The 27,582-nt window shown below is 37.3% G+C and overlaps 1 protein-coding gene across 1 annotated transcript in view; it reads right to left on the reverse strand.

The window, feature by feature from the left end:
- The window catches only part of Myo3a (myosin IIIA), a 163,927-nt gene that overhangs the window by 63,264 nt on the left and 73,081 nt on the right, over positions 1 to 27,582 (reverse strand). The window contains 5 exon segments of the mRNA XM_051205741.1: positions 7,072 to 7,216; positions 9,623 to 9,833; positions 13,681 to 13,807; positions 25,182 to 25,296; positions 25,382 to 25,480. Coding sequence (XP_051061698.1) covers positions 7,072 to 7,216; positions 9,623 to 9,833; positions 13,681 to 13,807; positions 25,182 to 25,296; positions 25,382 to 25,480 — 697 coding nt within the window.

A 27,582-nucleotide genomic window follows, 5' to 3' on the forward strand; every position in this document is an offset into this window, starting at 1 on the left:
AATGAATAAAGCACTGTTGACCAATAGGAAAGGAAGATAGGAGGGACTAGGAGAGAAGGAGGAAAGAGGAAGGAGTAAGGAGGAGTCAGTCAGCATGGAGAGACTGGGGAGACCAGACACAGGCCCCATTCCCCGGTAAGATAAAAGCATGTGGAAATATGTAGATTAACAGAAATGGATTAATACTTAAGACAGAGCTAGCCAATAAGAAACTAGTACCTAGCCAACAGCATTATATCTGATACAGAGTCTTGGTGTGTTAATTGGGGCTAGCATGGCAGCGGGACCAGACCAGTAGTGGGAAGAAAAACTGCACTCCTTACAGTGAGGCTTGAACCCAGATCTTGGTACATGAAAGAAAAACATTCTACCATCATTCCTAGGCCCTACCAGAAAACTGGCAGATCTCATGAACATTTAAATCAAGTTGCAGGTTAAAAACTCAATATATAAAAACCAGTAGCATTTCTATATAGCAACAATAAACTTTCCATGGCAGAAATATGCACAAAGAGCTTCAAAGGAGTTAAAATACATGGGAATAAACCTACAGAAGAAGGTGGAAGACTTCTGCAATGAAACCTTTAAGACACTGAAAAAATAGGCAGAAGAGGACATTAGACAAAGAAAACCCTCCAGTGTTTAAATCTGGGCAAAATCAATAATGTGGAAATGGCAGCATTGCCAAAAGCAATCTAGAGATTCTACGAAATACCCATAAAAATTCCAGTGACATTATTCACAGAACAAAAAAATATTAAAAAAAATTCATATGAAAACACAAAAGATAGTTAAAGCAATCCCAATCAGGAAAAATAAAAATAAAACAGACAAACAAAAACCCAAAACCCTACTGCTGGAAATAAAATACTTGACTTTAAATTATTCAATGCCATACTGACAGGAACAGCACAGCACTGACACAAAATGGACATAGACATCTACAGAAAATAGACCCAGAAAGAAGCACACACAGCTATGTCCTCTTATCTTCTGGGAAAGGTTTCAAATTACACACTGGAAATACAGTGACTCATCCAATTTCCGATGCTATTACAAAGTGGATTTGCAGCTACAGAAGACTGAAATTAGATTCATATCTCTCATCCAGTGCAAAGAATCAATTCAAAATGGATCAAAAGCCTTAATTTAAAACTTGGAATGTTGAAACTGCTTGAGTAAATCATAAAGAAAATAGTGCAACATGCAGGATTTGGCAAAATGTCCTGAAAAGGACTCTAATAGCTCAGGAAATAATCTCAGGAACTGATAAATGAGAGTGCATGAAATTAAGAGGAGACTTTACAACGAGGTATGTGCAGAGCAAGTAGACAGCCAATAGAAGCTTTGTCAGCGTTAGTTCAGACTCAAAGTTAATATCCAAGTTATAGCAAAAAGTTACACTTCCAAAGCTCGAACTGCCAATCAATAAATGGACTGACAAACTGGAGAGTTTTCAATACAAGAAACACAAATGGCCAATCAGCATTTTAAAAAGTGTTTCATATTCACAGCCATTATGGAAATGAAAATTAAAAACTACATTGAGATTCTATTTGACCCTAGTCAAAATGGCTATCATCAGGAAAAAGAGAAGAAGGAAGAGGAAGGAGGAGAAAAGAAGAAGAAGAGGAGGAGGAGGAGGAGAAGGAGGAGAAGAAGAAGAAAGAGGAAGAGGAAGAAGAAGAGGAAGAGGAAGAAGAAAAGACAGCAAATTCTGTCCAGGATGTGGGGAAAGAGGAACCCATAGTTGCTGTTGTTGGGAGTGTAAACTGTTCAGCCAGACTTTGGAAATCAGTATGGAGGTTCCTCAAAAAGGAAAAGCAGATCTGTTGTATCACCCTGTATCAGTCACAGAGAGGCTTGTACATCCATGTTTACTGTTGTACTATTCACAATAGCAATGGAACAGAACCAGTCTAGATACTCATCGATGCATGATGGATAAAATGATGGTTCACATACACAGTAGAATTTTATATAGCCATAAAGAAAAACAAAATCATGAAATTTAAAGGAAATCAGATAGATCTGGAAACATTATGTTAAGTAAAATAAGCCCAACTCAGAGACAAATGATAAGTGTTTTCTCTCACAAGTGATTTCTTATGTTCACTTTTTTTTGGTTGGGGGTGGGGTTCAAGGCAGGGTTTCTCTGTGTAGCCCTGGCTGTCCTAGAATTCACTCCATAGATCAGGCCGGACTTGAACTCAGAAATTTATCTGCCTCTGCCTTCCAGGTACTGGGATAAAAGATGTGAGCCACCACCACCTATCTCTTCTAAAGTTTTTAATGAAGATAATTACAATGAAATGTATAATTAGAATTGGTCCTAAAATTGCTGTGATTTTGTTTTTAATTAACATACAAAGCAATGAGCTTTATGGCCTACAGAGTGAGTCTCAGGACAGCCAAGGCTACATAGAGAAACCCAGTCTTGAAAAACCAAAACCAAACCAAAACAAAAGACAAAATAAAATAACCAAAAACTTTAGAAGCTTAAAAATGATCAAAATAAGTACTAAGACTCCCCATACAACATTGAGGATGTTGGTTTAGTTTTGTCCAGGAAGGATGTGACTATGTGAGTGATACAGATTCTGAGATGAAGGATGGTCCTCCAGCCTTTCCCCTGAGCCTGGGATGCTGGGTGTGAGCCTGAGGGAGGGAATGGGACTCCCATCAGGAGCTGCTCAGGGGCTTCAGAGAATGATTTAGTTAGATATATGCTTTTACACTCACTGGGTAAAAAGTTTAATGTTTATTTGGATGTGGTCTCAAACAATCACCAAGCCTTGTTGGAGTATTTAAAAACAAGATTTATCAGAGGCCTCTAAATGCATTTGACTGTCTTAATAATTAAAAGAAATGCCTATCTGGGAATGATGGTGCACACTTTTAACCCCAGCACTTGAGAGGCAGAGGCAGAGGCAGAGGCAGAGGCAGAGGCAGAGGCAGACACATATCTCTGTGAGTTAAAGGGCAGCTTGGTCTACAGCATAAGTTCCAGGACAGCTAGAGCTCACAGAGAAACCCTGTCTTAAACAAAACAAAACAAAACAACCCAAATGAACCAATCAGTCAAACAAAAGCCTATACAATGATTTTTATAGTTATGAAGCTAAAATAAGAAAAAGATTATCATCAGTATGCACACAGTTTAACAGGGAAGAAATTAGGACATATAAAATAAGTCACTCCTCTGCAAAACAACTTGTAGTCTTTATAAAAGGTTTGTTTTGAATTATACAGTTTTTAATATCACATGACTAATTTCTTTTACTTTATAATATTTAAAACTTTGTAATGTAGGCATTATATATTGAGTGCATTTTTATTTAAGTGACACAAATTATGTATAGAAGCCTACATTAGAAATGTGCAACACTCCAGGCCTTGAACAGCTGGAGACAAAGTTATCTATATTTCTTTCCGCAGGAGCAGCCAGAACAGTAATTTTTAATTTATTGTTTCATTATATACTTTTGTTTCTTGCTTATAAAACAACTCAACTTTCAGCTTTCACCCACAAGAGCTTATTAAACAATATATGTAATGGCCTGTGTGTAGAAATAAATATGAACACATCATGTTGAAAGACAACTTTAGTCCAGTTAGTGGCTAGTCAGAGGTGTTACTTGAATGCATGAAGAAAGATTATCCAAAGTATTATGAAGTATACATGGATACAGAGTGAGTTTTTAGTGTTCTAAAGCAATGCTTTACTAGCACCAGGCACCTGTACTGAGTGTCCAGTGGTTCTTAGGAACAGTGGCATTTGTTCTGATTTAAAATGTGGTTGGTGTGTTTTAATCTCAATTTGAAATGTAAATGAGTAGGGAGGCCTCATTCATTGTGTGTATATTCGGTACCATACTGAGCACACAACAGTATAAAGTTAAGTCAGAGGACAAAACCTACTACAGTGTCAGCATGAAGAACCTTTGACAATGGACACACATTTCTAACATGGCAAATATGATGACACACTACTCGGACTTTCTAACACCTTTTGATTCTTGTTGAGTTCTTTCTCACATGGAAGGAAAACATAACACACACACACACACACACACACACACACACACACACACACACACACACACACACACCTTGGCTATTTCCTGGGGAAATTCAGATTGAGGGCTCTTTTAGGACAGTGCCTTCTCATTGGAAATCAGATAATGTCTTTGCTGCCATAGGCTCTATCAACCAAGAACCTTTTGGAAAATGAAAGAGTCAACAGTGTGTTTATTACAAAAATGTAACAGGGAAAGGAAGGGTGAGTGTTACATCTGTAGGACTAATAAAATTGAGAAGACCATTCACTTTCAGCTGCGGCTCATTCGGAAGACTTCAGCAACACATTTTAAAAACAAGTACTCTCCTAGGCTGATCATCCTCCATTTTCAGGAAGGGGATCTAGGTGACTATGGAACTGTTTCACATTATTGTTTTCACATACATACATACATACGTACGTACATACGTGTGTACGTACATATGTACGTACATAAATCTATTCCAGAGCTTGGGAAGTATAAAAGTTCTAAATATTGCAAAATGCCATATGTGGAGAATCATCCAGGACAAAGTAGAAAAACAGTATTACCAAATAATACCTAGATGATATACAAAAGAAAGGGATGCATTATGGATGCTCTGGATGGATTGTTAAGAGCTGCTTAGATATTTAATCAATGTCCACAGAAAAGTAGGTTATGAAGAGAAAAGCAGTATGGCTGCCAGGGTGACAGGGGCATGTTCTGAAAGCAAGACAAGTAGGTCATTAGCTGGATGCCAACTTTCCAAGAAATGTAACAGTCTATTTGACAAGCTAGTTTGCATACCATTGTAAATACACCTCTAAACATGTTTTATTGTTATGGTGTGAGAATGTCTACAAAGGCCTGTGTGTTGAAGCTTAGTCTCTAATTAGATGTGCTGTTTGGGGGGGTAATGGAAACTTATGGAATCAGCCCTTGTTGGAGACAGTGGGTCCTAAGGGTATTCTTCTGAAGGTTTTAGCAAGGCTCTAGTCTCTTCTGTTTTCTGTTAGGCATAATGTAAGACACTACTCTGCTCCATAATTTGCTCTTGGGTATTTTGTTAACAGAGATAAAAATGTAACTAATATACTGTAGTCTATTGATTTTATTTTATAACAAAGGGCATGGGGAAATGACACTCAAAATAGCCTTTTAAACCAAATTACCTTTAGTGTTCTATAAAACACTGCAACAAAATTAAAATTGAGCTCAATCAACTGAAAAACACTTTCATAGCAAACTATTGTTTAGAGTCCATTGTCATAGAACAATTGATGAATTTTTGGGGCTTAAGTAAGACAAGTGCTTTACTTGTGAAGATGCTATCCTAGGCACTGGGGGGGTGTAATTTGGAGGTATTTCTTTTAACCACCCCAAAGATAATTAAAAATTGCTATAGGATAGTTTTCTTTAACAAGCCCAAAGACAAAAGAAAAATATTAGGATCATGGGTGAAATAAATGTTTACTAATCCAAGTGGTCTACAAACATCAACAATTTGTAAGATGTAAATATCAGTAACTGCTGATATATCTCCACATGTGTCTAAGGCTAGTTAAAGGGAACAATGACAGAGGTCAGACAGTACAAGCCATTAATTTATCAGATGCATAAGGATGAACCGTCCCTAAACAGTAAAGTCCATAGACAAACAAGTTTTACTTATTTCAATCTTTGATGGGGTCTGTATTGCGAAACTAGAGCAAAATGACACTAATTTAATTAATATGTATTAAAAACTTGTTAATGTCAGCCTCTGAAAGCACTAAAATAATTATGAGATGACCTTGGACATAGAAGTGTATGGCCTGGTTAAAAAAGTCATGTCAAGAGTAAGGCTGAAGCCATTTCAGTGTGGAGGGGGATGTTGATACAGATGAGTGCATTAAGAATATTAAGGTGGGTGGGGAGGAAATACAATGGAAGGCAGATGGGACATGCCTTCGCAGTGAGGGTGACAGACTGAAGGTCTTGGCCACAGAGATAAGCAGAGTGTAGAAAGGCTTTAAGGCTTCTATTCCCTCTTAATTATAAGGTGATTTAATGGTGTACTTGGGCACTGGGAAGATACCAATGGAGAGAAGTGGGGAGGGGACCAGGAGAGGGTTAGTAGGCCCAAGACAGTGAATATCCATCAGAAGCTAACTGGGTATAGTGGAGGTAAAACTAAACAATTGAAGATAGTGTCTTAAATTTGTGTCCTTTTCTTGGACCAAGAAGTCTCAAGATGGACAAGTTTTCTTTTCTGACCACTGTTTTCAGACTGCAGTTTTGAAATGAAGTCTGAATAAGTACAAACCTTTTAAATAAAAAGCCCATGCCCCTCCAATTTACATAATTTAAATTAAAACATCAGTTCTAATCAGTAAACACAAAGCAAGGTGACAGAATTTAAAGGTGACAAATGACATGAGGACTGATAGTAGTAAGTATGGCTCTTTCAGGCTTAATGAAGTAGTTTAAATAGTCTTAATATGAAAGTATGCCGAATGAAATTCAAGGAAGTCCCTGCTTTCTCTAAAGGGAAATGTTGTTGGAGCTGAACCATAAATTATACACTGCACCTGACAAAATGACTGCTTCTTGCTATTTGCATCAAACCCATTATCTAGAATTCTGTTGCCTGGATACTAGGAGTTGAAGTTTAATGCACTGTAGATGAATATTAAAATTTCAAACAGAGTTCCAGCAATGCAGTCTAAGAAAATATATACTCGTAGACAGAAAGAAAATTTCTTTGTGGCTCAAAGTGGTTAAGTTTTAAAGAAAAGTGAACTTGTTTTGGATGAAGGATTTAGAATACCTGTCCAGTCACACTAAATTTACACTGTTTTTTGTTTGTTTTCACTTTTATTATAGACACAGAGAAAAATAAATATTTTCCTCGTCTTTGAATGTTATGACATGAACTGTATGGTCTGGAGACTGTTATCCTATGTAATTATGTACTAGCTCACACACTCACACACACACACACACACACACACACACACACACCTTTAGAGCCCATACTTTAACTTACCTGCTCCCATGCAAACACATGCTGATTAAAATAATACTGGATCTGTTCATTTGCAATGTTAATGCACAGCTGCTCAAAGGAATTCCTTTTGAAATTTTCAAAGCCGAATATATCAAGAATGCCAATGCTTAGCTCTTCATCCCCACTGGAAGAATTAAAGATGTTTGTTGAGTTAGTGTTCATTTCCTTAGGAGGTAATGCAAGATAGAGCATCTTGGAATTCCCTTTGGTGATTGAGTTAATTGAACAAGTCTCTCCACAGAAAACAAAGATAATGGTGATAAAATTAATTTTAATAAGTGCATGGAATGGTATTTTCCTTACTAAAGAGCCCACTCCCATGTTCTTATACACCTAAACAGAAGTCCATCCATGGGGTGTAAGTATTGCCCAGCCCTACGTTGAGTCAAACACCATAGAACAACCTGGCTCATATGCAGACTATTGCAAACATACAGACAATCAGAACTTTACCAGTGACTCGAAAATTCTCATAAAAGTTAAAATATCTTACTACAAATGTCCTAATTATTTTCAAACAACTTTTTTTTTTACTTACTTGCTTATTCATATTTAAATACAGATCAAATGACAACCTAGAAAAAGATACAAATATGTGGGGATTCATCTTATAGTTAAATACTTTAAGCCAGTAATGGTGGCACACACCTGTATGTATGCACTTAGGAGGCTGAGGCAGAAGACTTGACAGTTCAAGTCTTGGATGCATAGTGATATCCTGTTTCAGAAAACCAAATGAAGACCAACCCAAAGGGAGGAAAACAAATGAACTTCAAAATACAATTAAATATTATTTTACACACAAATTATCTCAGATGCACATTTCTTTCTGCTATTACATGTTGCTAGTTCTGTTCACCAAAATTAGATATTTGGTTAAAATTTTTGCTTTTCTCAGTACATAGATACACTAGAGTAATTTTTATGTGTACTTTACAATGAAACTGCCAAAGCTTCCCTTTGGGTCTACCCGTGGGTTAGTGTAGGGGGATGCTAGGTATTACGTGCTAAAGATGTGGAATTGGCAGTCAGAATCTGCTTGTGCTCCCACAGTTGCAGAAAGTGACTGACAACATGTGACTTCCAAAACTTTAGCTCCCCCTGGATTATAGATGTCATGCATAACCCCAACACTGAGGAGGCTGTGGTAGGAGAATCTTGAATTCTAGGCCTGCCTGGGGTACACAGTGAGACTGCTTCAAACAAGGAATCTTAGTTGCTGTCTTAACAGAACTAAACTAAACTATCACAGCAGGTCTTGGCTCAGTTTTTTTTTTAAACTAGCCACAATTAAAATAACTCCAAGTCTTGGCTAGTTATGGCTCATTGGCTCATGTAAGAACAATTATTTAGCAGACATACTACAATGGGATTTTTAGCAAATCACCTTTCTGGATACTGTTTAGTACTAAACATGCAGACAAAAGCTAACAAAGTGAGGCCAGTGGCTCTAATTATCTTGTTTACATTATGTGGAATATACAAATGTCTAAATATTCCTGAATGTTTCCAGTTTTTACAAGATTCTTAACATCTTAGAGATGGCCACTAATGAGCAAAAAGCTGTCTTGATATTTAGTCATTCTGGGCAAACTGCATTATGATTTGAGACTCAGCTCAGTAGGGACTGAGGAGATCCAGGAACAACTGTGACTGTGAGATCCAGGGAGTTAAGATCCAGGGAGCAACAGTGGGTACAGACAATGTAGCTTTATAATATGACACAGGATGGGCTTTGGCAGGAAATAATGAAGAACTGAGTATGTGAAGCATGTGTAAGATGATCTTTTATAGTTAGTAAGTAGCTGCAAATGAAGATAAGGTCATCTTAATGTAGACGGCCATCTTGCTTTTTCACGTGTAACATTTCTAAAATTCCTATGACCCAGGGCAGAAAAAACCTTCAGACAGACTGTGAGGACTTTCGCCTCTGCAAATCTAGTCAATGGCAGCTGTGATGCCCTTTCTTTCTAATATGAGCTTCCAGGAGAACCACAGACACAAGGTGTTGGTGCTTATATAGGTTCCATTAACTATTACCTGTCATGTTCTTGTGCTTTTCAGAATCAAACTTCATTGGAAGTCACAACACCTATTCCTGCAAGGCTGCAGTGAGGGTTAAATGAAGAGAAAGTTTTGCTTTCTAGTCATAGTTTAATTTAAGCCCACAAAACAAAATTTAAAAAAAAAACCAGCTGGACTGACATTTTATACAAGTGTAAAATGGTACACACTTCATGGTACACAGTCTAATTAAGAGAACATTTGAATTGATAACATGATGCCAGGCTTAAAATCACTTTCTAACATGTTTATTAACATTGCTATAGTTTTGTTATAGTAATCAAGATATTTCATAGTTACATGGAATGATAATGCGATGGTGTGACTAGGAGATGAAGCATAACCATAGGAATACAACGTTATAATTAAATTAAACCAATCAGAAACTTATTCAAAGGGACTTACACAAATCCAGAACAGACACACAAGCCACTATTTGCAGAAAATAGTCATATAAAACATTTACCTTGGTGATGTGTCATGTTTCAGCAAACTGTTAATACAATTGACTATCCAGCTAAAGAGGCGTCCATATAAAGTTTTAGACATAGCATCTCGGACATCAGTAGCTTTTTCTACCGTGTTGGGTCGGATAATTGTTTCTCCTCTAGTGACCACACAGTGCGAGGTAAGAGCTTCTTGTAGCTCATCTGCTTGAATGCAAAGCAAAGATGCTGCTGCAAAACCAATAGATTATCTTTAGAAAACAATGAACATGACTATTTTCAGAAAACAGAAATGTCTAAATTCAATGGAGCACCTGGCATTCCATAAATATGTGACTGTCTCAAGATGTCCAAATAAGCTACCATTCAGCATTAGTCTCCCTGCCTCTTCCTGATTACACTCTTCTTGCCTCCACTAGCCAAACTGACTGCTGCATGGTCCAACACAACATAAAACTAACTGCATAGATGTGCAGTTTCTTATATGAAGTCAACACTGATTTCATCAAATTGTGCTAACCATTTTGAAAACACAATGAATAAGTTTGGTAGAATTTTGATATGATTATTATGTAATTATTTCCAGAATGCAAGAATGGTTTTAGAAAGCTACAAGTGGATTTGAATGACATGACAGCACACATCTTACAGGGCAAGAACTTGCCATTCTCATACTTCTTGTTAAGCTTTCTTTTTTGTTTCTTATTCCAAGTGCTAAGTTTCCTTAAAACATAATATTCAAACAAATATATTTAATGATATCCAAATAGCATAGGAATTTACAGTTAATGATGCTGGAACTCAGAAAGGTAAATTCATTTTCTAATATAACAAACATCTTTTTTCTTTTTGTAGGGAGGGCTAAGCCCAGGGCTTTGTGATGCTAAGCCAGTGTTCTACCACTGAACCACCTACAACTGACATCTTTAGCTAAGTCTAGTGCATGAAGAGAGGTTAAATCTTCAAATCAATTACTGTACTTAAACTTCTCCCAACATGGTCTTAGACATCTTAGTTCTTGCTTTGTGAGCAAGGTCACTGACCTCAGCCTAACCCATTTCTTCACACTAAAGAAGCAAGAAGCCATATATGGTCCTTACAGAAATTCTGCAATCCAATTTAACATGGTTCATCTCTTTCCTTATCAACATGGCTACTGCCAGTGGAAGACCAAGAAGATAAATGTAATTTTATAGATGCCAGACATTTTACATTTTTAAAGTAGCCAGTTTGATAGGAAGAAATTCTTCCATTTAATTATTACTTATAAAGATGAACACCCTTTCCCCCCTCCAAATTTTAGTGACTAGTGGTCCTCATTTTCTGGACTGCCTTCTTGCTCCCATACTCACCATTTCTTAGTCAACTTTAGAGCACTCTTTAAACTTAGGGAGGGTGATGTTTTGCTACACATATTGCAAATATTTGTTCTTATTTTTATTTGCACAAAATGTTCATTCATGTTTCTTTACTATGAAAGAGTTTTAATTTTTACTGCTAAAAGCTACTTTATAAAAAGATAATTTGCTATTGATCTTCTGACTATAAAGTCATTTCTCCTTTCAGATTGTGTTTCATTGGTACTTTCATTAACTTTCTTGCACTGAGATTTGTAGTAATTACAATTCCTTAGAGGGGTAGTTAGAAATCTCAGTGGGTAAAGATGTTTGATGCCAACCAAGCCTGATGACTTGCATTTGATCCTGGGACCTACATGGTGGAAGGAGATAACCAAGTTGTCCTTTTCATCTTTATACATGTCATATAATACATAAGTAAATAAATATAATCAAAATTTAAGAATGCATTTTTAGTATATGATGTTTGGAGAGAATTCAAGTCTCCTAGCTATCTCACAGTTAGCAGTTGGTTGTCTCTACAACACTGTATCAATCAAATTGTAATGCCATTATGGTCATTTTAGTTGACTATATGGCTGAATGTTATCTCCCACTCACCTGTTTGTGCATTTCCATTCAGATATTGTTCATTCATTGGACACATATTTATTGAATGTCTACTACATGTCAGGCATTTTACATGAGGGCATATGGTTAAGAACAATGCTTTGGAAACAAAGTTTCAGTCTTGATGCCCTTTATTTAGAAGAAAGAAAAACTAACTAAGAAATATAAGTTGGAGGAAAGAGGAAAGAGAAATAGGGGAAAGGATGGGAAAATGAAATAGAAGTAGAAGAAAGAGGAAGGGAGGAAGATAAGATGGTGGGGGGTTGATGGAGTTTAGGGAGGAGATGGAAAGCCCATACATGCATTGGCTAAGTGGTTTCTGAAGGAGCCTAATAAATGATGGGGAGTTCACTCACTTCAAGCAAGAGCAAGAAATGACCATGTCATGAATGACACTGGTGACAATAAATACAACAGAAGGAAATAGTTGGCCTTGACTTAGAGATAATTCTTTTAAAATAGATGTAAGTTATTTCAGTGCAAAATAATAAGCTTGATTTTTTTCTATAAGTGGCTATTCTGGGAAGTGGCTTGAATAATTTTAATTATATACATATTAGTATTACTCCCTTGTGAACTATTTGGTTTTCATGTTGTGTAAAAATAGGTTCCAATGGTGAAAGTAATTTTTTAGTTTGTTAGTTTCTAAGTGCATTCTTTTATACAGCTTTATGTTTTGGATCTTAAGTGTCTCCCAATGGCCCATATGCTCAAGGCTTGGTTACCAGACAGCGGTACTTTTGAGAGGTGTTTCAGGACGTAGTTAGCTTATAGGATTGTGCCCTTGAAGGGGATATTGGGATCATCTTATCTTCTCCCTTTATGCTTTATTGTCATCAGAAGGTGAACTCATTTGTCCTATTAAGTGCTCCCTGTCTTGATATTTTATGGGTCCCAAACAATAGTCAAATGATTATAGACAGAAAACTCTAAAACCATGAGCCAAAATATTTCATCCTGTAAAGAGACTCATCTCAGGTACTTTTCTCATCAGTCCAAATCATAGTAATATAACCTAACAATATTGTGTCTCATTCTCCTGACCACAGATAACACTTCCATTATGAGTAGGGTTGGAGAACTGCTTTTTATCAATTATGTTATATCATTAGTACTTCCTTTCTGATAATCTAGTATCTTGTGTGCCAGTCATATTATTTCATACATAAGAATCAGAGCAGGTATTCTCAAGTTTTTCAGGTACACGGCAATCACTATGTCAACCTCAGACAACTGCTCAAGTTCTATTAAAATATTGCTTCCGAAGCCACACATGATATAGAAAATAGGTATCTTAGAGACAGGTCTGAATGAATTAAATAAATAAAATGGGGAAAAATGAATACATAAAAATTAGTGTTATGATTCTCTAGATAGTGAATGGAATTCACAACAAATAAGAGATTATGGGGGGTGTGTGCCAATATTAAAAATAAAAGAACAGGATGTATTCTAAATAGGTAAAATCTATATCACTGGAGAAAGTTAGTGGAATGTTTTAAATTATTAGGAACATTTTGCTAAGCCTCATTATTAAGAGAAAATTTGCAGCAAGCACACTATAATGTGCATCTTTTATATGGAAATGGAAAATTAATTAAGCCATGATAAATGAGTTAATGGAATTCAAGCAGAAAAAAACCCACAATTGATACAGGTTCTAAATCTTTGATGACAATTTTAATTCCTTTTTGTACAGGTCAGTTGCATATTATCAATATTTTCTGCATCTTCATATTAAAACCCAACTCCTGACATAGTCATAAAAGCTTGGTCTCTGGAAATACAGCTCATAGTAGTCAGTAGGCATGTGTAAAGATGTAATTTTCTTAGCTGATTTATTTTTTATTCTTTCAGTTCTTCAAGACAGAGTTTCTCTGTGTAGTCCTGTAGACCAGGTTGTCCTTGAACACAGAGACCCATCTGTCTCTGCTTCCCAAGTGCTGGGACTAAAGGCATGAGCCACCATCCCTGGTTTGATAGCTGGTGTTTACAACTTACTTTTATACATCAAGTCTGAGAATTCTTTATGGGGTCTACAAGTGCTTGAAATGTGACCCAGCATAATATATTAAATAGTTAAGTTTTGAATGGAAGACAATACAACTTACAGTTCTCCAGAGCTGTGTGATTGCAGATGTAGCTCTTGTCCATCTGGTACTCAGTTGCCACGGAGGAGAATTCAATGTTTCCAATATTCAAGATTGCAGCAAGCACACTATACACACTTCCAAGTTGCTAAAAATACATCATAGAAATAGTAGCATCAAATCTGGCCTATAGCAATATGAAGACTATGGCTAGGAACAGATGGAGGAAAAGCCTTGGGTTCCAGCACAAGAAGGTCACTCTGTATACTGTGGTGCCAGACTAAGACCCAAGCAGGCAAGGATTCATGTAGGCTTAACTCATTCATTAGGTTGGAGATCATTGACTTTGGAGATCAGCAGGAGGCTGTTTCCTCATGAGCACTTAAAATATTTTATGAATGTTAATATAAGTAAAAATAGAAAGGAGGAGCAGTCCTCCGTGTAAGTAGAAATATTCATAGGTTATAGATAATCTATACATGTGAACTTTAGAATGTAGTGTTGTATTTATCTCATGTACATTGTCTGGAGGCCATCTTAGAAGTAGGGTTATCTGTGTGGATGGAAAGAGAGTCTAGAAAGAAGAATCAAAAGATCAGATCATAGTATCCAAATCCAAAAATACATGATGGTTAAGACTAGACATAAAAGGTACAGAATACAACTCAGAGTTTACAGTATTTATTATTATTTAACATAGATTCTTAATGCCCAGGAACATGCAGGCACACAGACACGCATGCAGGCTTGCACATGGTTCTCTCTGAAGACATTGGGGGGTTTGTCAAAGAGTCTCTGCAAGTCACGGTATTATTACAACTACCTTCATGGTTCAGGAGACTCAGAAGATAGCAAACCATGACCCCAACTTAGCATGCCTTGCAGCTATATTGCTGTGTCTTGAAGAAGCCTAGCCTCAGGTCCAGGTATGAGGGATAAGCTGAGTTGTTCACAGCATAGACTTGTCCACCCACCCAACTATCCATCTCCAGGGCTGACAATCACCAAACAGCCTAAAGTAATTTGTGTTTGGTGGTAAGTGAAACATTCTTCTTATATATAGAGTCAAAAAAGCTTTCAAAGATCTAAAAGCTTTTTGTGAACTTTGAGTGAAGTGGGATTTGAATTCTGCCTCCAAGCTCACAGAATGTTCAATCCTTTTCCACTGAGGAAGGAGAGCAGCATGGACAAATGGACAGCTTCTACAGATCCATGAACCTAGGCCAACTCCAGCACTAGTTTCTCTACTTGAGAGATGAACAGCATGCTGCAAAACATATACAACAACATGTAATTCCAGAGTCACAGTTACTTCTGAGCCTGAAAGCAATATCGAAACAAGGATAAACTCGCCAGGTTTGAATTCTGGCCCTTCAAGAAAAAAAAAGGTTGTTTTCTGCTTGTTTTCTTTTTAACAAGGAAATTCCGTGACCTTTCAATTGTGTTTGTGGTTCAATATGCTTAATATATTTTGTTCAATTTAATTTCAACATCTTTTTTGATACAGATGTTATTAATACTGTGAATGTAAAGCCAGCTTGGGACTGGCAAAATGAATTAGTGGGTAAAGGTGTTTTCCGCCAAGCCTGACAGCTGGAGATCAATCTCTAGACCCACATCACAGAAGGAAAGAATCAATGTTTACAAGTTGCTGTTGTCCTCTGATGTCTACATACATGCTGTGGTGTGCATACACTCACACATGTACACACACACAAACACACACACACACACACACACACACACACACACACACCATAAGTGTGATAACAAACTCAATAAACCCTAAAGTTTAGAAAGAATTTCAACATTATTATCACAAAGCTTATGGAATAGTTAGAGGTTTATTTGTATGGATGTCAAATCTTGCCCACCCAAATCTATACAGAATTGTCCAAAGAAGCTGTTTTGGAAAGATTGAAAAGATAGTAGGAAAGATACTCAAGTTGTTTTCTTTCAAAAGCAAATTAAATCCTCAAAATGGCAAAGTTACCTGGTTGGAGAAGGCATGATAGTCATTATTCTGACTTTGTCTCAGGAATGGAAACCAAAGTTCCTTGGGTATGATGGCACTGATCCTTTTGGTGACATTACTTTCTTATAGCCTGAATCTACACCTGAAACCTCACTGAAGACCAAGCAAGGGAGGAAAAGGAAAGAGGAAAGCGCCTGGACTGAAAATCAGGTTGGCGCATGGTAGGTTAGGACAAGGTGATTCCCTCCCTGCTATGGAATGTGGCACTATTCAGTCTACCTGGAAGAGCAAAGGTGCTGATGCTCCCTTTGACAAAGGAAAGAGGAGTCAGGCTGAGGACCAGATGCGGTGGGGGATCACATATTGTTGGAGGCACTGTGTGTTCTTTAAGGAAGCATGTGCACTTCACTCTGCAGGAAGGAATCACACTGTTAATTGTTTGTGCTGAGCTAACCTTCAATCTAGATGTAACCCCAGTGAATGACCAGGGAGGAACTCAAGACTCAGTGACCTTGGTGTTTATGAATGCTTCTCCTGCTACAGAGAGGAGATGACAGGGAGAAAAGTACAAACATCACAAATCTTACAGACAAGGCTGACCACCTGGAGCAAGAGTAAACCTTGGAACCATTGGCTGCTGCTGTTTCCCTCCTTATATAACCTGCTGGCTGGAGATGAGATGTGAGAGAGATCTTTAGGTTAATTGTCTACTGTCTTCTCAGATCACTGGCTGCCTGAATAAAACACAGCTGAAAGGTGTAGCTTCTGTGCCACTTACAATACCAGGCAAAAGGAACTGATGGAAGGAAAGGTCAAACTGTGACTGTTTAACAGAAGGAGTTGTGTATTCTCTCTTCTCAGGCCAAATTCCTGAGACATGACAATAAAATAACATGACTTACCTGCAAAGACTAGAATGGAGTCCAAAACCTCAGTTTTGATGATAAGATCACAGACATTAGAAAGTTGGAAGTGACTCAATAATTGCAAACCCCACCCTTCCTTTTACCAAACAAGAAAACAGAGCAGCCCAGTTATTGTCTAAATCCACAACCAGAAATAGTCAATGCCAAGGACTTCAACCCTGGAACACTGAGCTCCTAGAAGGGAGTTAGTCTACACCAGCTACCTCCTTGGTCTTGATGACTAGTTGAAGTTACTAGTGTTGGCTGAGTCATGCAGTTCTAGAATTGTGATGTGTTTTATGATTTTGGAATAAAAACCATATCTATGTATCAAATTATTACTTTCCCATTATTAGTAAATTACTAGGTAGAAGGGACACGCATATTCCTTCCATAATTACACAACTAATCTTAACAGCTGATGTGATGGTATTCGAGGAATCAAGGAGCTTTGTGTGATGCTTGAAAATGTTTTATTTCTTTAACAAATATTATTTGATTTCAACTAAAATTTTGACTGAAAATCCAAATAAAATATGTCAGCCTGTGACTTTAGATTATCATAAGAAATGTTAAAAAAATTAAAGGAGAAAACAAGGATCCTTGTTTTAGACATAACAGATGACTTTATGCAATTTTAAATAAAACTTCCTGCTTTATTGTGAACTAAATTGTGTGGTAACAATGTTCTAGAACCCAATTGAGTCATCAGACCTCTTACTACTTATTGTAAAAGTTAAATAGCCAAATAACTTTGGAAATTACATGGCTTAAATATTTTGGAGTTTTCTAATTTGTGTTAGTTTTAGAGATTGTCTAACTTTGATTTGCCTGTCATTTCCTTGGTTTGTACCATATCATAAACATACATGTGAACTCTAAACCCTGGGAAGATTTAAGGGACAAGGACACTGTGGGTGTTGTCAATACCAATGATAGAAGAGGGGGAAGATGACAGAGAAGCAGAGCTGCAGACACTGCTGCAGAAAGCTGTGAAGATGGGATGCTGTGCTCAGAGGATGCAGGGCTCATGCTAGCTGGCCCTTTATGGAAGCTCTTTTTTCAGCTACTGACAAAGAACAGATCCAAGAAAGCCAGAATGAGTGCAATCAATTCAGGACTGGGAGAAACAAAAATAAACACTCACTAAGTTCAAGTCTACTGACTCTGAACTATGCCAGGCTGCCTTCATTTAACTCTTGGAGTCAGTTGAAGATAGGGTGGGTTCCAGGTTGGGTCACCTTGAGCCAGAGCAACAGCTGTCATAAAATGACTAGCACTGATGATGCTTCAGGACCAGAAACAGATGCTGTAGATTCTTCTAACTCAAGGTTCATATTTAGATGTTCAGTATACTCTGAATATGTCTAAATTTGGAAAACACAGTTTGTCATGTATAAATGATATTTATTCACAGGTAGATCCAAACATAAAGTTGGCTTCATTTCATTGTTGCTCAGTGTTGACTGCCATCAAGAGAGATGTGAGTGAACATTGACTCATAAGTGTGACTTAGATGTAAACAAACCATTTTTTTTCTTGTTTCATAAGACTGCTTCATAAGACACTTTGTTCTTCATAAGACTGAAACCTCTGGACCTGGGAGGGGCTGCTAAGAAGCTATCTAGAGAAGTGATGAAGAAAAGGGATTTGAACTTGAACTTTGACAAAGAGGATTCAAAGTGACTATATCCAAGAAAGGGTCAGCAGAGGGGTGGAATTAGGGTGACACTAGTTGTATCATAGCAGTCAGAGCAGCAAAACCCTTATTTGTGCTTCTGCTGAAGCTAACTAGGATTTATAGTAAGAAGAAACACCCAGGAGTAGGGGTGGGATTGGGGAGAAGATTTGTCTTTTGAGTAAGAATAAGAGCAAAAGATTCAAACCAGTCCTGGTAGTGTAGGCTGTAATCCCAGCTGGCTAAGGCAGGAGGACCACAAGATAAAGACCTGCCTGGGTTACAGAGTGACTTTAGGGAGTTCAGGGCCAGTCTGCATAACTTAGAGAACAACAACAACAACAACAACAACAACAACAACAACAACAAAGGGTTGGATAAGTACGTCAGTGGCACATCATCTACCTGACATGCTCCAGGCTATAAATTCAATCCCTTGTATGAGAAAACAGGGAAAAAAATTCAAGTGGCTACTTTCGATACCCTGGATGCTGATTAAAACATTTTCTCTTGCTTGGTAGAGCAACTTTGAATAACATGGAAATAAGGCCAGTTTTTGCTTCCATTGCTTCTACCTGTGAATATCATTCTTTTATTTCAAACCATAAGTTCCAAATTTAAACATGCTTAGGACTTATTGAACAGCTAAGTATGAGCCTATGTTTGGGAAAGAATGGAATCTCCATAGCTTTTTTTCCATCTCTGGACGAGGCTCATACATCTCCCACATATGACTGAAGAGCATAAACTCTGTGTCAGAGTTGCTCTCTCAGACTAAAAGCTATCATAAAATATTTATTCACTAGTAATAAAAAGATTATTTCCTGAAAGCTACCAGTATCTCTATCTTCAGATGCATAGTTCAGACCTTGCTCCCCAAAATTAAATCCAACAGTAAAGATTTCAACATGGCTAGTTTAGACTTCATGACATATATAGGCACACACATGTGGTCTGAAGTGAGTTCTTCATGTTTAGTCTTGTCCTCTTCATTTATGTCACAGAACAAAACAGACAAAGGATGCTATTAATCAAACAAATTCTCGTGCCTCCATTCAAGAATGCAGTCATTCTGATTTGTCTACTGCCACCACTACCATCACCATCTCCTCTCTTTCCTCTTCCTCTATGGTTTTGGACTGAGGTTTAGACAAACTAAATTCACACAGTGGACTCTTTAAGAACTACACGCTGTCTCACTGGGTGAAAATTCTCACTGTCTCTGCCCCTAGTATTACAGGTACACATGACTATACCTTGGTTTTCCTGTGGGTACTGGAGATTTGAACTCTGGTTCTCATGCTTGTACACTTAGTGCTCCTAACTTGCTGAGCAACCTCCTCAGCCCTGTTTGTTTTTTGAGGCAGGGTCTCACTATGCAGATTAGACTGCATTCCCCTGCCTCTGTCTCAACAGCGCTAGCTATGCAGCAGTAGACAATAAGACAGCAGCTATGTATCACATTGGAAGAACTAGTACAAACAAAACTCAAGGTTGTCCAGTGTATTTGGCATATGTACCGAAGCAAGTGCACACCTACACAAACATACAGGTACAGTAGTATCACACATGTGCATGCATGTGTGAGCATGCTCACATACACAAACACACAATACAAAAATAAGATTGAACACCTGTATGCACACAACTGGAGATAAAAGTAAACAATAACAGACCCTATACATGAGAAGAATTTTAAAGGAAATATACTCTAAATAATGTTAGAGAAAAAGCCTTTGACAAAATTCAACACCCTTTCATGATAAAGGTTTTGGAGAAATCAGGGATAACAGGAACATACCTAAACATAATAAGAACAATATACAGTGAACCAAAGCCAACATCAAACTGAATGGAGAGAAACTTAAGGCTATTCCTCTAAAATCAGGAACAACACAAGGGTGACCTCTCTCTCCATATCTCTTCAATATTGTACTTGAAGTTCTAGCTAAAGCTATAAGACAACAAAAGGAGATCAAGGGGATCCAAATTGGAAAGGAAGAAGTCAAACTGTCTCTATTTGCAGATGATATGATAGTTTACATAAGTGACCCAATAAACTTTTCCAGGGAACTCCTATAGCTGATAAACACCTTCAGCAAACTAGCAGGATACAAGATAAACTCAAAAAAATCAGTAGCCCTACTTTTTTCAGACGACAAAGAGACAGAGAAAGAAATCAGAGAAACATCACCCTTTACAATAGCCACAAGCAACATAAAGAATCTTGGGATAATGCTTACAAAACAAGTGAAAGACCTATATAATAAGAACTTTGTGGCTCTAAAGGAAGAAATTAAGGAAGATACCAGAAAATGGAAAGATCTCCCATGTTCTTTGATAGGAAGAATAAATATAGAAAAACTGGCAATCTTGCCAAAAGCAATCTACAGATTCAATGCAATCCCCATTAAAATCCCACCACAATTCTTCACTGACCTTGAAAGGATAATAATCAACTTTATATGGAAAACCAAAAGACCCAGGATAGCCAAAACAACCCTGTACAATAAAAGAACTTCAGGAGGCACCAACATCCCCGACTTTAAGCTCTACTACAGAGCTACAGTCCTGAAAACAGCCTGGTATTGGCACTAAAATAGACAAGTATACCAATGGAATCGAATCAAAAATCCTGATATTAACCCACACACCTATGAACACCTAATTTTTGACAAAACACCTAAAGTATACAATGAAGAAGGAAAGTATCTTCAACAAATGGTGCTGGCACAATTGGATGATGGTGTGTAGAAGACTGCAGATAGACCCATGTCTGTCGCCATGCACAAAACTCAAGTCCAAATGGATCAAAGACCTCAACATAAATCCAGCCACACTGAACCTCTTAGAAGAGAAAGTAGGAGGTACCTTTGAACAAATTGGTATAGGAGACTGCTTCCTGAACATAACTCCAAGGGCACAGACACTGAGATCAACAATTAATGAATGGGACCTCTTCAAACTTAGAAGCTTCTGTAAGGCAAAGAACACAGTGAACAAGACCAAATGGCAGCCCACAGACTGGGAAAATATTTTCACCAATTCAACATTTGACCAAGGGATGATCTCCAAAATATACAAAGAACTCGAGAAACTAGTCAACAAAACACCAAATAACCCTATTAAAAAATGGGGTACAGAACTGAAGAAAGAATTCTCAATAGAGGAAATCAAAAAGGTTGAAAGTCACTTAAGAAAGTGCTCAACATCCTTAGCTATCAGGGAAATGCAAATCAAAACAAATTTGAGATACCATCTTACTCTTGTCAGAATGGCTAAAATTAGAAACACTAATGACAACTTACACAAAAGAGGATGTGGAGAAAGGGGAACACTCCTCCACTGCTGGTGGGAGTGCAAATTCGTACAGCCATTTTGGAGAGATCAGTATGGTGGTTCTTCAGGAAAAATGGTAATTAGTTTACCACAGGACCCGGCAATCCCCCTCTTAGGTATATACCCAAATGATCCACATCCATGCAACAAAGACATGTGCTCAACTATGTTCATAGCAGCATTGTTTGTAATAGCAAGTACCTGGAAGCAACCTCGATGCCCCTCAACTGAGGAATGGATAATGAAATTGTGGCACATCTACACAATGGAATACTACTCTGCAGAAAAAAACTAATGAAATCAAAATTCGTAGGCAAGTGGATGTCACTTGAAGAAACCATCCTGAATGAGGTGACCCAGTCACAAAAAGAAGAACACAGGATGTACTCACTCATATATGGATTTTAGACCTAGATCAAATGATCACCAGCCTATAATTCACATCACCAGACTAACTAGGATACAAGGTGTATTCTAAGAGATTCATATAAAGTCCCTCACAGAACTGGGAAGGGACAAGTCCCCCAGAACTCAGGTGAAGTGGGGGGGGCAAACACCCATACATAAACACTGAGTCAAACTAGAACCCAGAAGCAGATGGAGAGTACAAGACCATGCGGCAGAAGCACATAGAGACAGATGGAGGGAGGTTTGGAGGGAGGTAGGGAGGGAGGAAGAGGGAACTGGGATTGACATGTAAAATAATAAATTAAATTAAAAAAAATGCTTTGACTCCAAAATTTAAGTTGAAGGACAAGTTACTGGGGAAAGGGATTTCTATTTTTGTTTCCACAGAAAATGAAAAGATGTGGACTCCTTCCAGACTAATGTGGTTTGATCACGCCAGACTGCCTGAAACAGAGTACAAGCTGATCCTACATTCAAAACAGCTGGACAAAACAGCCCTACAGATTACAGCCAGGATATCTGAATCTTCTTTGAATCCCCCCAAGACAGCGCCCCTTATCAGCAGGAAGTAGTTTGGAAAGAACGACGCCCAAATTCCCAAATATTGTGTATAAATGTTTGTTTTCATTTAATTGGACTTTGTTATATAAAACTAAATAAAATAAAAAAAAAAAGAAATGGTAAGAGGGAGGGAGAGGGAACTGGGATTGACATGTAAAATTAAAAAAAAAAATTCTCTAAAGCAGATCACAGCATCACCCATAAATCAAGTCTTATGTTTTTGGTTGTGAGCCTAGCCTTTAACGGCTGAGCCATCTCTCCAGCCCTCATAAATCAAGTCTTAACAAATATAAAATAATCAAGTAACTTCTTATGCTGTATCATATTACAAGGGGGATAAACTTGGAGAAAATAGGAAGAGAAGGTATATAAATGCATGAAAGCTGAACAGCACATTCTTGAATGATCAGTGAATCACTGAAAAAAAAAAAACAGGGAGGAGTAATTAAAAAATAGTCAAATAAAAATAAAAGTACAAATTACCTGAATGTTTAGACCACAGTTAAGGCAATTTTAAGAAAGCATATAACTATAAAAAAAAAACAAAACAAAACTATAAATAACTTAATGATGCATGCCAGGGTGCTATAAAATCAAGAACAACAGATATTTCAAAGAAGGTAATGTAAAGAGATAATAACAATTAGAACAGAAGTAATGAATGGAAACCTAAAGAAATATATATATATATATATATATATATATATATATATATATATATATCAGTGAATTTGTTCTTTGAAAAAAGACAAGATGGTAAACTCCTAGATAATTAGCCAGAAGAAAGATGTTCCAAAGTTAGACAACTATAGATGAAAAGGATGGGGATTTCAATAGATTCCCAGAGAATAGATTTCAATGAGACCCAGGGTATCAGTAAGTAATACCTTGAAAATTTTATTCCAAAACACCTGGAGAAACTAGATGAAAACGATAAACTCCCATGTACAATATGACATACAACAATTAAATAAATAGGATAGAAACAAAACAAGTAGATCCAGAGCAAGTAAAGAGATTGAGGCAATAATAATAACTCTCCCAGCAAAGAAAACCCTAAGTACTCTAGAAGGATTAATTGCCAATTTTACCAAAACTTTAAAGAAGAGTTAACAGCATTGATTTTCAAACTGTTCCTAAGAGAAACAGAACGAACACTGACAAAGTCATGCCATGTAGACAGCATTATGCTAATATCAAACTGGAAATGTGCACAACAACATAAAGAAAACTGTAGACTGCTCTTCAAAAAGGTGTTAGCAGATGTGAACAATATCAATAAAATTCCTGCAAGCCAAGTTCACTAAGTCAGTACACCATGAACATGTTGGTTTCATTCAGGAAGTAACGCCTTAAATTGACAGGTCAGATTGCATGTCATTAAAAAGTTCTGTACGACAAATAAAATGAGACAGCCTACAAAATGGGGAGAAAAATTGCCAGCTATACATTAGATTGGGATTAATATCTACACTCCATAGAGAACTTAAAACTTCAACCCCAAACATAAATCAACCAAGAAATGGACTAATGAATTGAATAGACAGTTGTGAAAAGAAGAAATATATATATTATTTGAAAAATACGGAATGATCATTGTGCTAAACAAAATAGGCTAGACTCAGAAAGATAAAATATTACCTGGCTTCTCTCACATTTGGGGTTTAGATTTAAATTTATATAAACATTCACATATGTGTGTTTATGTGAAAAGTAAATATAGAAAGAGGGCTATGATGGGGAGGAAGAGTATAAATGAAAGTAGGCAAGGGCTCAATGGAGGGTAGTGGAATAGAAGGTATGGAAAAAGGAGAGGAAGTAAGGGATGAAGGGGATCAGGAAGAGGGCAGTAGGGAGAGAGGAGATCAATTAACTGGGCAAATAAGAAAAATATACTAACTTACATTTTGAAAATGTTACAATGAAACCTAATAATTTTCATGCAACCTATAAACATATTTAAAATATTAAAATACAAAAATTTAAAGGAAATAAGCTAGAGATGCAGGAGATATTTAAATAATATAAGAAAATTCAGAAATTAAACCCATGGTTTAAATGTGAGTTGGTTTCTGAGCAGAATTCAAGTAGCTAGAAAAGAACATAAAAATATAACTAGGTGTCCATCATGGAAGAATCAGAAACATAATAAAAAAGACTTTATATTAAGGCCAAGAAGATGGCTCAGTTGATGAGGTACCTGCTGCAAACATGAGGACTCCAAATTAAGATACCCAGAACCCACATATACAAAAGCCCGATATAGCAATGGGTACTGAAAACCCAACCTTGAGCCACAGTGGGAGTTGGAGATAGGAGGATCCCTGAAGCTTATCTACCAGCCTGGATAGCCACATTGATTAGCTTTGGGTTCAATGAGGGACCCTGTCTCAAAGCATAGGTAAAGAACCATCAAGTAATGATGCTTGGTTTTGACTTCGGGCCTCTCTGTGCATCTGCACACATACGTGCATGTAACCCACACATACAGAAAAACACCCACCCCCCATACCACATGCATATAATGGGAGTGACTGCTATATAAAGCCCCGAGCATAGTGCCTGAAATGTATTAACCAGTGAATTAGCTAATTCTCACCATAAGACCTTAAAAAAGGTACTTCCAAAAGTGGTTCAGATGTCTTTGTTTACTTACTTCCATTGTAAAACCGATGACTTTGAAACATTGTTCAATTAGTTCATACTGGGATTTATAGAAACTATTATTCATCATGTCCTGCACTGTTCTGAGGTGGTCATTTTGTAAGTACCTGAGGAAAGTATGAGAGGAGGGATAAAAATCTAAAATTACAGCAAAAGAGAAAATATCATCATGATACAACCCCAGTAAATTACCTGGGAGGCTTATTTTCAGGCAATTTGTAAAGGGCTAGTTTTTTCTTTTCCGCCAACCCAGCATAAATGTAGTAAAAAATATGAAAATTTTTTTCTCCACTGAAAAAAAAGACATTTTTAAAGGAAGATGGTTAATAAGGATATTTATTAAATGTTAAAACAACATACCAATACTATTGTTAGAACATTCAACAGCTGTGATTGCCCACACGGGCCTCCTTGAACATTGCATTATGGCTTTCTATTGCTAGTGCCATTATTTTCAATTATCAGCATCATTAGTGGTAGCTATAAACATCATAGCATTTGTGAGTGATTTTCCAGGAAGTTTTCTAGGCACCAGGAATATAAAAAGAACAAAATATCCAGAAATATTTAACTTCTAGGACTTTGTATGTCAGTGTGAATGGCCAGAAGAAGAAATAAGATGCATAGTATGCCAAGTGGAGGTGAGTATTAAATTATCTCAATTATTCCTTGAGGTCTTGGGGGTAGGCATGGTTTACTCACTTCACATATTCAGGAAACTGAAGTTTAGTGCTCCCTACCTCAAGCAGAATCATAGAACCAATGGCTCTCCTGCATTCAGACCAGGTCCATCTGACTGCAATGGCCATATCTCCTCCATATTTTTATATTATCATTCCGAGGCTCAGTTTTCCCATATATGTGAGGCATCTCCTGACAACTCAAGCTCCATGGCTTGAATTATAAGTATAGAGAGCATTTCCAGGTGCTACATAAATTCAGCTAAGTTATTAGGGATAAGTCTCTGGCTCAGGATGTTCCATGTCATGCTGATTGGGACATTAGGGTCCCATGTCTTCCTGCTCCTTTCCTCAGATATCCCCTCTACACCTGGCTTCCTATTGTTGTCATTCCATGTCCCCTTGTGGTCATGCTTTAATTTTACCCCTGATATTACACCAGTGGGCATCTCTCTGTGACACTCATGTTCCTGTTTTCCTACTTATTAATTTAGGATGTTCCTAAATCCTGATTACCCTCCCTCCATTGTCACCAGGCTAAACGTGGGAGGCCCAGGATGGGAGGAGCTTCTTCCAAGGGTTAAACTTATTACAATGCCACAGACTCCAGGCAAGCCTTGTCCATCTCTCCCCATTATTACTCTTCTTCCAGTTAGAATAAAATGTGACCTCTCATAAAGCTATAGGCATGTCCACAGTGCTTGAGTCATTAGGCACTATGGTACTACTGTGAATTTTCTCTTCCATGACACCATTGGTAGTGGCCCTGTCATTTTTCTCCATACATAAATGCCAGGGCAGCTTGTCACCATCTTGCTCCCTGAATGTTTCTCTCACCACTTAACAGCTGGGGTCAATGGGCTTAGAGGCCAATGAAAGATTTAGAAGATAAAAGGTAATTATCAGGTTGATATTTTTATATGAATAGAGGATTTGCTTCAAAGCTTTTCCATTTGAAGTCCATGAAAATGGAAATGGAATATTTTTAATGTGTAGTTCTACACAAATAGTTTCACCAAAAAGACCTGAAAGTTTTCAAAACTCGCCTACTTCTTTCTCTTGCTTTGGTTCTTTCTCTAATATACTCTTTATGGAGGCAGGAAATTATTTTCTTTTTAGACATTATTATTGTTGTTGTTGCTATTTTTGAGGGGGGGTCTCACTGTGCCCTTGGATTCACAGCCTTTTCTCCTTAGCCTCTGCTATGCTTGGGACTAAGGTGTGCACCACCAAACTCAGCTTTTAAAAATTATTTATTCTTGTGGTAATGGAATTTTTTCTTGGAATAAATATTAACTTAAACATATCTGTATAGATATGTAAATGTTTTGAAGGTTTACTTTTCCATATTTATAAAGGATCACTGGAACAGAGAGAGATGACAGGAAAACAGAGGGTTGGGATGAGTCCAGATGAACTGAAATAAAAGATACATGGGTGATTACAAATGGAATAGGCAATGTCAGGAGAGAGTAAGAAGGACATATTTGGGTGCTGAGTTATATGAAGTCATGATGTCAAAGAGATTATGAAATGACAGTAGAGAACAAAAAGGAAAAAAAAGTCTCAAGGATAAATCTTGGTAAATATGTATGTTAGCAATGGAAGAATTTATAAGAAAATGTATCACACAGAAAGGAGAGGAAATTGGGAGGATCCAGTCGGGGGCAAAGAAGACAGAGTTTTAAGGCTGACTGCTGACCCAAGAGCAGA

The sequence above is a fragment of the Phodopus roborovskii genome, unplaced genomic scaffold, assembly GCF_943737965.1.
Source record: "Phodopus roborovskii unplaced genomic scaffold, PHOROB, whole genome shotgun sequence".
Lineage (NCBI taxonomy): Eukaryota > Metazoa > Chordata > Mammalia > Rodentia > Cricetidae > Phodopus > Phodopus roborovskii.